Below are 16336 nucleotides of genomic sequence, written 5' to 3'. Positions count from 1 at the left end.
TTTTTTGAAGTCTTTGGATTTAGTTTTTAGCACGAAAGTGTGTTAATGTAGTTCCATATTATTGGCAGATGAGAAGATTTACATTCCGAGACAAAATTGAAAAGAAAATCTACCCTGCAAACCACATATCCTTGTCATTGTCCCAGAAGTCTGAAAACTCTTTTAGAACCTGTGGATGTATTGTGGTGGTGTATTATGTACTGCATGAGTAATGCCTGGGAGCATCCCACTAATGGGTAATCTTACCTTGTCAGATTCTGGTTAGTCTTCCATATCACTTTGACTATAATGATAATAAATATAACAATATTGTTGATGAGGATAATGGTGATAGGCATCATGAATGACCACAACAACGAGCTTGTTATAAGACCATTGTTTCCTGAAACTGCCAGCCAGCAGCTATGAGGAGAAAAAAATGATTTTAGTAGATTAAAAAAGTTATACATACTAATTCTCTGTGCTATTAACGTTACTGAGAGAACTGAAAACCCAATATCTCTTTGCATTCTGTATATTTGAAATGACTTTCAAGAATTCATCCACTAGGGAAAAAAAAAGAAATACTCAGTTCTACCATATTTCCTGATATATGGGCTAGTGAAAAGAAAATACTTTTAAATCAGGCAGTCTCAAATGTAAATGTCATTCTATCACTCACTAGGTGTCTGACTTTAGGCAAGTTACTCTTTCCGCTCATTTGTAAACATGGAGCACATCTAGGTGACTCAAAATTTTAAAGGTACAAGTCATCATAGAGATACAACTGTCCCTATAACTATCCCTCCCTACAACTATCCCTAGTCACCTAGTTTCTATCACCAGTGCTAATCAATGTTTCTTGGGTATTCCTCTGGATTTAGGTTATGCATATGCCAGCGAATACTTTTTTCTGATTTTTAAACAAATAATAGCATATTGTACTTTTATTACTTAACAACGTATCTTGAAGATCACTCTAGATGTGATTATAAAGACTGTCATTATTTTTTTATAGCTGAATACTACTCCATTATTTTGTTTTGGTTATTTACACAGTCACTTATTAGTGGGCATTTTTAAAAGTTTAATGTTTAAGAATATTTTAATAGTTATTTAACCTCACTGCATCTGTTCTGAGGATTTTGTTGCTGTTATTGTTGCAAATGGTTTGGGTGGTATTTTGGGTTTTTTTTTCCCTCATCAGTAAAGTATAGTAATCACTTCTTGGCACTGTCACAAGAATGAATTCATCTATTTGATAAGTATTAACAGGATACATGCTATGTGATATCTAGTTCTAGATATCAGATATTAGCAATGAACAACAACAACAACAACAAAAAAACCCAAAATTTCTTCTTTGTGACATGATGCTATATATAGAAAGCCCTAAAGACCTCCATACTGTTTTCCACAGTGGCTGCTCCAGTTTGCATTCCCACCAACAATGCAAGAGGGTTCTCTTTTCTCTGCATCTTTGCCAACACTTGTTGTTTCTTGTGTTTTTGTTTTAGCCATTCTGACAGGTGTAAGGTGATATCTCATTGTAGTTTTGATTTGTATTTCCCTGATGATGAGTGATGTTGAACATCTTTTCAAAGTATCTATTCGCCATCTGGATGTCTTCTTTGGAAAAATGTCTATTCATGTCTTCTGCCCATTATTTAATTATCTGTCTTGAGTTTTGGAAGTATTAGTCTTGCTAGATGCAGGGATAATAGAAGAGCACATGCAGAAGTAAGAAATCGGCTATATCTGGTGGCTTGGGTGAGAAGAGGAAATGTTGAGAAATAGTCTGATTCCACATATATGCAAAAGTAAAGCAATGGATTTATTTCTAGGTTGGATGTGAGATGTAGGAAGATTAAGGCTGATTCCAAATTCTTTGGCCTGAGTACTGGGAAGGATGGAACTACCATAAACCTAAATAGGAAAGATGATAAGAAGAGCAGGTTTGGGAGGGAAGACCACAAGATGTCCCATTAGACACCCCAGTTCCAGTATCAGGTGGGCATTTGGGTATTAACAAAATAACATGAGAAGCCCTGGCATGTATTTGGCATTCAATTAACGTATGTTTTCTTTCCCTGCAGGTATAACAATATTATTATACACATCAAAGGATTTCTAAATTGTCTTGTATTGGAATGTTGTTATAATTTAAATTATTAGAAATCATATTTCTAATCTGAATGACCTAGAAGGAAACCGGGATGTTCAAGTCTCTATAATGAAATAAAAAGTAAAAAGGAATGCCTATACTCCATTAACAGACAGAATAGGTCTATCCTTAAATAAAATCGTGAGAGCTAGTGAGTTTATCTTCAGGACTTCTGGCATTCTTTTCATTGCTAACTGGAGAACAACCTTCCTGTCATTCTCCATCCTGCCATTTCCTACACAGAAGAAATGGGAAGGCACTTGATGAGAATTTAATGAAATCCTTCTGAGAAGTACTTTCAGAAATCTAGAAGCTTCTTTGATGACTAAGTCACCATCAGAAGTTTCAAATGAAAAAGATGAACACATTTCTTACCTATGCAGCTTAGAGAGTTTAAAGGAGGAAGAAAAGATAGAGGAAGAAAATAGAATAATACAACTGTATTGGATAAAGGCAGACTTGTTAATTATCAAACAATTAGACAAATATTTATCCTTACCTGCATGAGTCTGAGTTGTTTCAACTTTAGACAATACCATTTCTGAGGATTACTGTTTGTACTATAGACGTGTGTGTGTGTGTGTGTGTGTGTGTGTGCGCGCGCACGCGTGCGCACGCGCGTGTGCACGTGCACGCGCGCCTGTGAATGTATGCAGGATTCCTCAGCCACCTCTTACCAGTAGGGAGACCTAGAGGGAAATAAGCTTAGATATCCACAGTGGTCAGGAACTGTGCACTAGGACAGGACTCCTTCTCAGCCCCTCTATCCTTTGTACTACTTGGAGATATAGTCATGCTCGATTTGTTCTCATGACAGCCTCTTCTACGGTTTTTCTGAATTTAATAACTCAGATTTGAGAAATAGTCTAGGAGATGGATGGATCCGAAGTCAGACTAATCCTTGTAGGTGTAAAGTGGAATTTTTAGAATTAAGACTGGAGAGCACACAGTGGAGGCTAATCTGACAAACAGCTATGGAACTGACATCTAGAGAGCATTACAAGTGGAGGTCAGATGAAATGTTTAGCTCCAAATGATTTTGCCCCATGAAACAGAGCATGAAGACAGTGTTATCATATATAGCATACACTTGGAAAGAATTTCCCCCTCAGGCATTATAATTTCCCATGTGACCTCAACCCTTCAGAAAAGTCTGAAACAGGTTATGTGATGGTGGCACCAACAATCAGGGGATGGAGCATTAACGAAGAGTAAGTTCTACCTTGGAGTCACCCCATAATTGGGTTCTTGCAGAGATAGCAAGTGGGTTAGGGGTTTCAGGTATGAGTGGCAGAGCTGGGAGCAGTTGGGGGAAAGCATGGTATATGGTGGTGCAATGCTGGGAGGATAACTAATAATAATAATAATAATAGTAATAATAATTCCTCCTCTTTCTATATATATCCCAAAGAAATGTGATCTTTGATCCACGTGTTTAGGATAAAAGGTGGGGAATATGGGTCCAAGAGGAGGTAGATGTTACATTAAATATCCTTCCTCTCTTCCCAACTTCCCTTATTATCATCACCTTGCATCTTCCCTAACATTTAACAGTGTACTCAGGAAATAATCTGCTCTCAATTATTCATAGTTCAGTGTGAATATATTTAAGATGGTAAGCTTCTTTCTCCTGAAGACTTTTTATAGGAGTAGATCTAGCTCTGTCCCAAAGTTAAGGTAGGAAATCAGTGTTGCAATTTGAACGGAACTACCTCTCCTGTGAGATGCATCTTACTCCTGATCTTTAATTGTGGAATTAAATTTTTTAAATTTATTAAAAGATATTTAACCATAATGAAACAGAAAAAGTAGTACCTGGAGTATTTGGCTCCTAAAACCAAGCCAGGTAGATAGCCTCCTATTCTTAAGCTGGGCATGGTCAACCTTGAAAATAGGTATGCACCCTAACACCACAATCTTCCCTTGGCTGTACTGGCACATTTCCAAGAGTTTTGTTTTGTTTTGTTTTAGTTGCTTTTAGACTTAAGGTGGAATCCAAGAGGTAAGAATGGTTGCATTATAAAAGGAGAGGGGAGGATAAATTATAGAGCAGTTGCCATTTGGTAGCAGAAATACACATAAAGTGGTACCTGGGTGTCTCAGTTTGTTAAGCCTCTGCCTTCGGCTCAGGTCATGATCCCAGGGTCCTGGGATGGAGGCCTACATTGGGCTCCTTGCTCAGCTGGGAGCCTGCTCCTCCCTCTCACTGCCTCTCTCCAGCTTGTGCTCTCCCTCCCTCTCTCTCTCTCTGACAAATAAATAAATAAAATCTTAAAAAAAAAAAAAAAAAAGATGTACCCATAAAGAGTTCAACTCAGATTTCTTTTCTCTTTTTTAAGACTTTTATTTATTTATCTGAGAAAAAGGGAGAGAGAGAGCACAAGCAGGAGGGAAGAGCAGAGGGAGGGGGAGAAACAGACTCCTCACTGAGCAGGAAGCCCAATGTGGGGCTCGATCTCAGGAGTCTGAGATCATGACCTGAGCCAAAGGCAGACCCTTAACCCACTGAGCCACCCAGGCGCCCCTCAGCTCAGATTTCTTCTCTCCCACCTCACAGAAAAAGCAAACACCATACAGTTGGGTATTTCCATTAGTAAAACTATTCACACTATAATCTCAGGGAGAATTTTTTTATGTGTGATAAATCATCATAAAACATTCATTCTAATCATATCAACATAAAACCAGTCATAAGTACAGATAGTGCTCTTCAAATTATAAAACATCTTCACACTTTCTTGACCCCTAACCATGACCTCAGAGTGGACATTATTATCATTGTTATTCCTATTTCCTAGATAAGAAAACTAAGATAAAGGGCTACTAAGGAGCACACATATTGTGTCCTATGATTTTTAGCCTTAATAAAAGAAGACAAATCTAACAAAGTTTAGGTTATAAATTTAGAAGTTAATAACTAGCTTTACAAAAGGATTTATCATAGGAAACTTTCATGTCACTACATTTAAAATATAATGTGTTGTTTGAGAATTTGAAATACTCTTACGATACTTATAAAGTGGGACACATACATACAATGACACTTGGACTCAATATCACTGAACAGTTACACTCATATCAAATAAATATTTAAATATATGTATATAAATGTAATAAATTAATAAATTAATAAATTAAATAAAATAAATTAATAAATTAAATATAAATATTTAAAAATATGTATATAAACTCACATTTCTTCTTGTCGGTAATCTAACTCCCATTGTGAACCGCTCTGAGAAAAAATAATTCCCACTGTTACAACCACTACTATAGCCGGGACACCTATGTGGTAAAAGAGAGCCATTGAATTAATAATTTACTCAAGACTGGAATTAATTATAGAAGAACATTAATGAGTTACACATCCGACCCTTTTCAAGACTGTACTCTTCTTCCACTGTAGCCAACATACCAAATGATCTACAGATGTGGGTTGATGGAGGACATAATTTTTCGGTAACTGCTGGCCTCTTTCTTTTATTTTTGGCTATACCTACTAATCTTACACATTTCTGATTTCTTTGCAACTCTTACCACAATTTCCATTCTTAAACTGCCTAATTCCTCTTTCCCTTGAATAAATTTAAATTAGATATCATTCACACAATTCTTTGCTGGAACCCAACAAATTTTTCAAATTATTTTTGTTAGAGTCACTCTGGATGCTCTTGAAACTTTTTTTTTTTAAGTAGCTAGGAAGTTAGTGATATATGGTCTAAATTTCAAATGAAACTAATAGAGATGTTAAAGGAAATTAACATCTCGAGGTTAGCTTAGGATGTGACTAGGACAGCTGCCTGATCACATCTTCCTCCTTCCCAGGAGTGTGAGCAATCAGGCAGAAGGCGCACTCCTAGTGACTGCTGGATTTTCATCTCCCCTTGTGCCATTAGGTTGTTGAAATTAGGTTATTTCAACAAAATTAAATTTCTGAGTAAGCGGAAAGGCAAATGCTTACCCCATCCGATTAAAGAGATGAACAGAATGAAACGTTGAGGAAGAGGCCTCATGGTCCTAATGAGAAGGAAATAGAGCTGTGCAGCACTGAGGCCAGTCCAGCTAAACGTCACCAACAGGAAATAGTGCAGCAACGCGGCAACCACAGTGCACTTGGGATTCTGGATGTACACAGTGTCTTGGATCAGCATTTCATTTCTGTTAGAGTCAGGCTTATTGGTGTCACTATCACTTTTCTTTAAGTTCTTATTGGAGTTTTCAATTCCAAACACAAAGAGGAGGTTAAAAATCAACATGGATACACACAGACTGACCAACACCCAGGTTACTGAAGTTTTTCTGACGTTCCTGAAAACAAAGAAGTATATATGATTAAACAAATAAACAAAACAGCCGCAAGAAATAAACTCTAGTGAAACTGTGAGAGAACACAGAAATATTATTATCCAATGGAAATCCAACTTGCAACCCAGTGGGCCAGCTGGTAAGTCTACCTTCCCGAGTACACCAGAAGAGCTCGCTGTTGTCGCATTTCCACAAAGAGGTGAGTTAGAGAAAACAGGTTGATATATCCTTCTGTCAAACTGTGTTGTAATCAAAGGTGACAGCTAGTTTTCAGAAAGAGCCCCCACAGAATGCTACTTTCTGGTATCCATACCCTGTGTAGCCCCTCCTGGGGCCAGCCTGTGACTTGATCTAACTAATGAAATGCACCAGAAGGCCTGGCCACTAGGATGAACTTATTCAGCAGATAAAGCACTACTGGGGCCAGCGATACTTTTATGACCCACAGCAAAGTTTTAACTCCTTTTAAAACCAGAAGGGAATTGGGTGCCTGGGTGGCTCAGTTGGTTAGGCAACTGCCTCTTGTTCAGGTCATGATCCCAGAGTCCCAGAATCAATTCCTGTGTTGGGCTCCCAGCTCCATGGGGAGTCTGCTTCTCCCTCTGATCTTCTCTCCTCTCATGCTCTCTCTCAAATAAAGAAAATCTTAAAAAAAGGAAAAAAAGGGGAAAGAATTAACTTTTATGGGTCAAAGTATAAATAGGAGCATATATTAATATGTTCACCTTTATATCAGTACAGTTGTAAAACACAAGTTTTAAAACTTTTAAAGTTTTTAAATCTTTTTTTAATAGAGGAAGGATCCCATAAAGTCACTTTTCCCATGAAAGTATTAATAAGCTTTCCCCTTGGTTCTCCTGGGAGTTCTGAGCCACCAGGTAAAACATTTAGCTAACCTGCCAAAGAAACCACGTAGGAATCCTCTGGGGTGATATGGAGATGGAGAAAGACCCAGATGTCCCAGCATCCAAGATGAGCCCCAGTGAGTCCAACTCTACCCACCACTTGACTGAAGCCTCACAGGAGACCCAAGAGAGACCAACAGAAGAACCCTACAGCTGAGCCCAGTGAAGCCACAGAATCGTTAGAGATAAGAAATTAATGTTTTAAGCCACTAACTTTTAGGACAGTTTCTTCTACCACAATAGACAATAGGTTCTCCTCTAGGTTTACAAACATATACAAAGGCTATATATAGAAAGGCTCTAAATGAATTTTTTTTAATTTCAAAATAGGAAACTCTTGCACATTAGTAGATGAATCCATGTTCAAAGGTAGAGAAAGTCTCTTGCATTTTAAGAAGTATTTTAGATTAAAAAAATCAAATATGGATTTTAAAACAATAAAGCCAAATATAATTTTAAACTACCTTTATAAGTTTAAAACAAAATGGTATAATATTTAGCTTACATTACATTTAAAGAGTAAGACTTCCATGAACATTTTAAATTAAGTAAAAATATTTAAAATTTGTGTCGTGGTCTATTGCTGCTACTAAAGATATTTTGAGCAGACTGATGATTACTATTTCTCTGAAAAGCTTACACTCAACAAAATTTCACATGTGTCTTCTGTAAGACATTTCATAACCATTTTTTCATGGACTACCTCCCAAGGATTGGTATCTTGAGGACCATACTTTAGGAAATACTTGTTGATAGTAAAATGGTCAAGTTGTTTTGAATGAGCTAGTTAATATAAAACATGCTTGGACACTGTTCCTTCATTTGAAGATGTAATTTCTGGATGTGGAACCAAGTGCTCTTTAAAACTTTGTGGGTCTTTTTCTTCTCATCTTTAGCTAAGATCTTTTCTAGAAAAGAACAGCATTTTCTCACTTTGTCTGCAAGCTGGCATTATTTGCCAGTAGTCTTTAGAAGGCAGTGCAAGAGAGAAAGAGAGAAAGAATGTGTGTGTTTGTGTGCTCCTCACAAGTGTGTTCTCTGGTGGCCCACATGTGTACTTCCAGATTAGCAAAGAATTCAAGGTTGCCCTAAATAAGGTTGATCTCAAATGTGAAGTCTCATATTCTCTTTACCGTGCATGTATTGTTTTCCTTGGTGGGTAAAGGCAGATATACCCTTAAGTCCCCTCTAATGACATATTACAATTCTCTGTATACTATGCTATGCAGTCATATATTAACAAAAGTTATAGAATCTCCATTCAGTACCATCTAAGCCCTTCTAGGTTTTTCAGACTACAAGTCCTCTCGAAATAACTATTTCCCTAAGTTTATTACTGTACTTAAAATCCTAATGTTTTCAAGTATTCATTTTTAATTCTAGAATCTGATGAATAAATCTGTTTGCTAATTACATATCCTTTATGATTTTATAACATTCCATCATGAACCTTCTCAGTCTTTGGGAAGATACATAAAAAGCATATATTTAACCCATAAAAATTGTATGAACTCTGTTCATTCTCTAGATGCTTTAGTTGAGATTTTCAGGATAATGCAAAATTTCATTCAGTCTCTAGAAAACTTAATAACCAGAACTGAAAAAAGTACTCAAAGGAATCCTTTTATATAAAAACAAAGTTAGTTTCCAATTTTTTTCCTATTTCAAACATAAGTTATAATCCATAGGGAGAACAGGCTATTTTCATATACCCTGGCTCTTTGGTATATTACTATCTTCTGAGCATTAATATTATATCATTTTATATATAACATATATTATAATTTATATTTTATGTAACATATTTTATATATTTAAATTATATATAATTTATTATAACTTATACACATTATATATAAATTTCATATAATTATATGGGACCCTGTCTATGAACAAAGAAAACTATTTGATTCACAATTTAAAAATCAAGGCCATTTTTAAGACTTTTGTCTTTGTTTCCTGATGAGTTTTCAGTGACGTCTATGGTACCAACACTGCTAAGAAACATGTTGATAGAGAATGAAAAAAAAAATCTGATGATGACTGGAAGGAGGTAAATTTTAGGCAAAGAAACTAGCTTTGCAGGTACTGCAACTTATTCACATGGGATCAAATAATTGTTCAAGAGTGATTACGACAGATGGACATTGGGGACGGTATGTGCTATGGTGAGCGCTGTGAATTGTGTAAAACTGATGAATCACACACCTGTGCCCCTGGAACAAATAATACATTTACGTTAATAAAAAATTTTTTGGAAAAGTGATTATGATATAAATACAAATGAAAGGACAGACATAAGAGCCATTTCCTTTTACATGACAGATCTGTAATTACATGGCATGGAGTTTTCCTTCAAGGCACTTACCACTATTTGTAATTATATACTTAATTCTGTATATATTTGTATAACATCAGTCTTCCCCCAGGAATGTAAATACCAGGAGAGATGTAGCTTACTTGTCTCATTCATAATCATGGTGCTTGATTTGCCCATGGTGCTTGGTCCATAGTTAGCATTCAGTATAAAAACTTAAAATGAATGACAAGAGACTCATTAAGTATGATAGGTAAAGAAGAAGAATCAAATGGAATCCTGGCTCTTTGAACAAAGGGCTGATTCTAAGTATGAGGCAAAGAAAGTGAAAAATGTGCTTGGGTCATCTGGCTGTATCTGAAATCTTGCTGATAGGGACATGCCGAAACAACATGAAGAGATTCCCTCTGATTACAGTGGAGAGTACACTTCCTTACAAAGGAATACAGTGACCAAATGTAGAAAGAATAATAGGTAAGAAAAATCATCATTTTCAGCCATCAGTGTAGTAATATATTCCAGTAAGGGCAACTGGTGGACACTGAAACCATTGAGTAAGAGTTGAGGAGCAGGACAGTCAAACAATCATAAGGTTTCATCCCACGGATTATCTATCACTTACAAAAGGAAAAATGTGAACCTTCAGCGTGTAAAAATCCAGTAGACACTACTGTAAACAAGAGATCAAATGTAATAGAACCAATAATGGGACAAACTGACATTACGTGCTTCTTGCTCTATCACACTGAAAAAGACTTAATGATTTAGTATTCTCATCAAAAATATTTAAGCTGTGTCTAATTATGAGTAACATTTCAGACAAAGCCTAAACTTAGAATATTCTATTTTACAACATAACTGACCTGAGCATCTCAAAAGATTTAATGCCCTAAAAGACCAAAATACACAAAAATCAGAGAAATTATTTTAGGCTAAATGAGACTAAAGAGACATGAAAACTGAATGAATTGGAGAAAAAAACCCAGCTATAATGAACATTACTGGGACAACTGGAGAAATTTTAATATGGGATATATGTTAACACAGTAATATTAAATTAGTGGTAAAAATGGTAAATTGCTTGAGCTGAATTTCCTGAGTGAGGAATGGTATTATACTATAGAGGAGAATACCCCTGTTCTTAGGAAATACTTGAAGAATTTAGACATGACAGTCATGATGCCTACAACTTACTTTCAAAATTTCAGGGCAGAGTAGAAAAAGAGATAAAGCAAAATATTAATAATTCAATGAATCGAGGTGAAGGGTATATGATTGTTCAGTGTTCTCTCGACTTTTCTGCCAGTTCTTAATTTTTTAAATAAAACTTCAGGAAAGATTTTTAAACAGCAATGCCTTTAAAATAAAAAACTCTGAATTTACACACCTGAGAAAACATTTATAAAGGAATTTAATAGGGGGAAACAATTCTGAAGGAAAGATGAGTTCACCTTGAGACATCTTGAGTTTAAGAAGAAAACCAGGTAGGAATGCACAATAGACCCACTTACTCCACAGATATCCCTCTACCCTGGGCCAAATACTGTACTCAGTCCTGGGGATACAGTGATCAAAACAAACAACAACAGCAATAACAAAATCAGAAAAGGTCACTGTCCTCATCAGTTTTCACGGTGAGGGGGAGAACAGATAGGATACAAGTAAACTAATAAATATATTTATTAGTTTTATAGCTTATATTAATTTATTAGTATTTACTAGTTTTAATATATTTATATATATTTATTAGTTTTTTAGCTCATATTTATATATTATTAAAAATATAAAATGAAAAAAAAATCACAAGTGCTCCTTTAGTGAGGAGGTCAAGGAGGAAGGAAATATGTGTTTATAGGTAATTTTTTTAATTAGATTTTTTTGAACTATGGAATTCAAAGACTTTTAAAAAGTTTCACCATTTGAAAACTTAATATATATTTTATACTAGTTTAATTTTCAAAAACTTGCTATTTAGCAATGTTTTTTTCTTTGGCAAACACAAATTGGTACATATGGTTCTGTTCAACACAAAGGAATTATAGTATTAATGAGCTTTGAGACCATACTAGTTTTACGTGACAAGCTTATAATTATATGGTGTGCAATTTTTCTTCAAGGCACTTGCCACAGTTTTAATTATATATTTATTTGTATGTATTTCTTAGCTTCTCCAGAACTGAGTGCCCTTTTCTATAAAAGGAGCTTGTTGAACTAAATCTGATTTCCCTTATACTTCCAAAAGACTGTATTCTGATGAGAATATGTGCAGAGGAAATAATATCAGGACAGCAATTTCTCTCATAAGAAGAGCATGCACGCTTTCTTACCTGGTGACAATCTGAAATATAATTGTGAGAACCAGACCAGTAATGGACAGGGCACATCCAACGCTGGATAGTATGTTTAGTGATTCAGGATATTTATAGTTCTTTTTGAAACTCTGGAAAATAAGTTAAGACTTATATTTGTAAATAACCATTCCTGAAATGTCTATGAAAGTCATCATAAAAAGTTACATTGGTCAAAATACCAGATAGTTGCCAGATACATCTTTTTATAAAACTTGAGAAGTTTTCAAAGGAAATAAATGAACCCCTTATCTCTAAGCAGTCTATATGAAGTAGTGTTGAGAACAGTTATCTGTCAGTTAGGGAAAACATATATACTTCTCCTCAATGTCTAAAATCAAAGTTGTTTGGATTAGATTTAAGTTGGCTGAAGTTATTTCATTTATCCCTTACATTATTTTTATGTGTAATTATAATCTAAGAGGAAATCTGCATATGTAAGCTAATACACTAAAAATAAAGTTGCAGAAATATTTTTTGGACATGGAAAGATGTTTATATGATCCTGTAATATTTTTTTAAAAGGAGATCTCATTTTTGTCTAATGTATCTATGCCAAGTATATATTCATAGATAAGTATACTGCATGTGAGTATGTACTCTTAGAAATCTGGTGAGGTAATAATCGTGGCCACTGAGTAGGATATATGTAATTTTTTGCCTGTCTTTAACAATTTAAAAAATGAGAAAGTAATATTTATATAACATGGAAGTAATATAGAAGCATTAAAAAACCCCATAGTTTTCTCTTACCCCCATATCATACCACCCTATCTCTTAAAATCCTATCTCTTCTCCAGAGGAGATATTTTTTATAATATATCTACAAATATTACCTATGTCTCTTGTACAAATATATAGCAGTTTGTTAACATATTTTAATTTAAATTGCTATGTTAATTCAAGATGTTACAAATATTTTTCCATATTAGTATATTTCTGTTTAATAGATAAATTTTCATACCTTATGCACTAAATATGTACTGCTTTTATAGGAAGAAAACAAAAATAAAATAAATTTCATTTTAAAAACAAAGATTTCACATTATTTCCTGTGTACACTATATTGAGTAAATACCAAAGAATCATAGAATATATATAGATCATCAGACCTTAGAAATCATCTGTTTGCTTAGAGCCTATCTGCTCCTACTTTATATACAATCCTAATCAGCCTTTTAAAAAATTTGGCAACCCAAAACTAATTACAAATGTGAGTGGTAGGCACTGAGGCAGACTCAGACATTAATGAGAAGAAACAGCTGAAAGTTTGACCTCGGGAAAGAAGAAAAATAACTATGACAATGTAGTCTGTATCATTTAATATATATAACAACCCAAGCTTTACACAGCTAGTGAATGATGCTAATGATCTTTAAGATATCAAAAAAGTGGGGCACCTGGGTGGCTCAGTGGGTTAATGCCTCTGCCTTCGGCTCAGGTCGTGATCCCGGGGTCCTGGGATTGAGCCCCAGCATCGTGCTCTCTGCTCAGCGGGGAGCCTGCTTCCCTTCCTCTCTTTCTGCCTGCCTCTCTGCCTACTTGTGATGTCTGTCTGTCAAATAAATAAATAAAATCTTTAAAAAAAAAGATATCGAAAAAGTTAAAATTTTATGTTTATTATTTTCTTATTAAGAAAGCAGATCTCTGGCAGCACCTGGGTAGTTCAGCCTGTGAAGCCTCTGTCTTTGGCTCAGGTCATGATCCCAGGATCCTGAGATCGAGCCCCATATTGGGCTCTGCATTCAGTGGGAGTCTGTTTCTCCCTCTGCCCTGCCCACTCCTCATGCTTGCTCTCTACCTCTCTCAAATAAAGAAATAAAATCTTAAAAAAAAAAAAAAGTAGATCTCTCTGTAATATGTTAGAAAATAATCAAAATCAATTAAGAAAGGCTTTGACTGGGGCGCCTGGGTGGCTCAGTGGGTTAAAGCCTCTGCCTTCAGCTCAGGTCATGATCCCAGGGTCCTGGGATCGAGCCCCGCATCGGGCTCCCTGCTCACCAGGGAGCCTGCTGCCTCCTCTCTCCCTGTCTGCCACTCTGCCTACTTGTAGTCTCTGTCTGTCAAATAAATAAATAAATAAATAAATAAAAGGCTTTGACCACTGAAATAAGAAAGGTATGACCTCACACTTGTCAGAATGGCTAAAATTAAAAACACAGGAAATAAGAGTTGTTGGCAAAGATGTGGAGAAAGGAGAACTCTCTTACAGTGCTGGTGGGAATGCAAACTGGTGCAAACACTCTGGAAAACAGTATGGAGTTTCCTTGAAAAGTTAAAAATACAACTACCCTACCATCCAACAATTGCACTACTAGGTATTTACTCCAAAGGATACAAATATAGTGATTCAAAAGGGCCCACACACTGATGTTTATAGCAACATTATCAACAATAACCAAATTATTGTAAGAGCCCAAATGTTCATCCACTGAGGAATGGATAAAGAATTAAATGGTGTATATACATAATGGAATATTACTCAGCCATCAAAAAGAATAAAATTTTTGCCATATGCAACAATGTGGATAGAGCTAGAGTGTATTATACTAAGCTAAATAAGTCAGAGAAAGACAAATACCATAGGATTTCACTCATATGTGGATTTGAGAAACAAAACAGTTGAAAATAGGGGAAGGAAAAAAATGAGAGGGAGGCAAACCGTAAGAGACTCTTAACTATAGAGAACAAACTGAGGCTTGATGGAGGGGTGAAGGATGGGCTAGATGATTGATGGGTATTAAGGACAACACCTGTGATGAGCACTGGGTATTATATGTAAGTGATGAGTCATTAAATTCTACTCCTGAAACCAATATTATTCTATGTGTTAACTAACTAGAATATAAATAAAAACTTGAAACAAAAAAAAATTGTACTGGAAGTTAAATCCAGTGCATTAAAGTAAGAAAAGGAAATAAATGACAGACAGGAAGGAAGGGAAAAAGGAAGGGAGGAAGGAAAAAAAAATTTATAAAACATGGTTCTATATTGGGGCACTTGGTGGCTCAGTTGGTTAAGCATCCAACATTTGATTTTGGCTCAGATCATGATCTCAGGGTTGTGAGTTCAGGCCCTGTATTGGGACCACACCGGGCATGGAGCCTGTTCCTGTTTAAGATTCTGTCTCTCTCCCTTTTCCTCTGCCCTGCCCTATCCCCTCTCAAAAACAAAACAAAAAACCCCACAAGTTTCTATAATTTGTTATATGTTGTATCAGTATGTTCTGATCTCAATTGGCTTCCCAAAGATGGCTACCTCACAGCTCCTAGGGAATGAAAACATCTGCTTTTCTCAGGAAGATTCACAATATTAATAAGTGTAAGATACTACATCCCTCCCCATTCTACTGCAAATAAAATCATTCCATCAAGTATAAAAACTAACACTTTTGGATTTATAAGAATAATAGATTTCTGGAAACAGAACAAACAGGTCCTTCTCTTCAAAGAGTTGGCCCAAGAACTTTCAGAGGTGCACTTATAGCTACACACCAGAACTAAGTGTTATCAGTTATTTGTACAGAGTAGCTTTGGAGTCAAAAGGTATAAGGAGGAATGCCTGGGTGGCTTATTTGATTTTGGCTCAGGTCATGATATCAGGATCATGAGATTCATGCTGGACATGGAGCCTGCTTAAGATTCCCTCTCTCTCCCTCTCCCTTTGCCCTTCCCCTCTAAAAACAGATATAAGGAATACATTGATAGATGAATGCCTAAGGAAGATGTGATAGATACGAATGACGGAATATTATGCAGCCATCAAAAGGATGAGTTTGGGCCATTTGCAACAACATGATGGACCTCGAAGATTATACGCGAAGGGAAATAAGTTGGACTGAGAAAGACAAATGCCATATGATTTGACTCGTATGTGAAAGCTAAAAAAAAAAAATGAATGAACAAAAAGCATAATCAGATCTGTAAATACAGAGCACAAACTGATGGCTGCCAGAGGGAATGTGTGAAGGGGAGTGGGAAATATAAGCTTCTGGGAATAAATAGGCCACAGGAATAAAAGGCACACCATAAGGAATATAGTCAATGATACTGTAATAGCACTGCATGGTGACAGATGGTAGCTACACTTGTGGTGAGCATAGCCTAATGTAGAAACTTGTGAAATCACTATGTCGTACACCTGAAACTAATGTAACATTGTGTGTCAACTATACTCAAATTTTAAAAAATTTAAGATATAAGGAAAACATAAAGGAACTGTGGGACAAATTGGATGAATTCAAGAGCTATTCCTCTTTTATCTTCTAGCATAAACTTAGCAACTTAGATTATTCCAATGGAAAAAGCTTTGGGTAACA

The 16336-nt window shown here is 35.7% G+C and overlaps 1 protein-coding gene across 1 annotated transcript in view; it reads right to left on the bottom strand.

The window, feature by feature from the left end:
• ADGRG7 (adhesion G protein-coupled receptor G7) overlaps nucleotides 1-16336 on the bottom strand; it is a gene marked incomplete at both ends in the record, with an annotated part of 70664 nt that overhangs the window by 13867 nt on the left and 40461 nt on the right. Inside the window, 4 exons of the mRNA XM_080828869.1 lie at nucleotides 247-402; nucleotides 5338-5428; nucleotides 6105-6451; nucleotides 11998-12110. Coding sequence (XP_080684995.1) covers nucleotides 247-402; nucleotides 5338-5428; nucleotides 6105-6451; nucleotides 11998-12110 — 707 coding nt within the window. The remainder of the gene's footprint in view (nucleotides 1-246; nucleotides 403-5337; nucleotides 5429-6104; nucleotides 6452-11997; nucleotides 12111-16336) is intronic.

This window comes from Martes martes (genome assembly GCF_963455335.1).
Source record: "Martes martes genome assembly, chromosome: 1".
Classification (NCBI taxonomy): Eukaryota; Metazoa; Chordata; class Mammalia; order Carnivora; family Mustelidae; genus Martes; species Martes martes.
The sequence above is the reverse complement of the archived record's forward strand: the minus strand, read 5'-3'. Positions and strand labels throughout refer to the sequence as shown.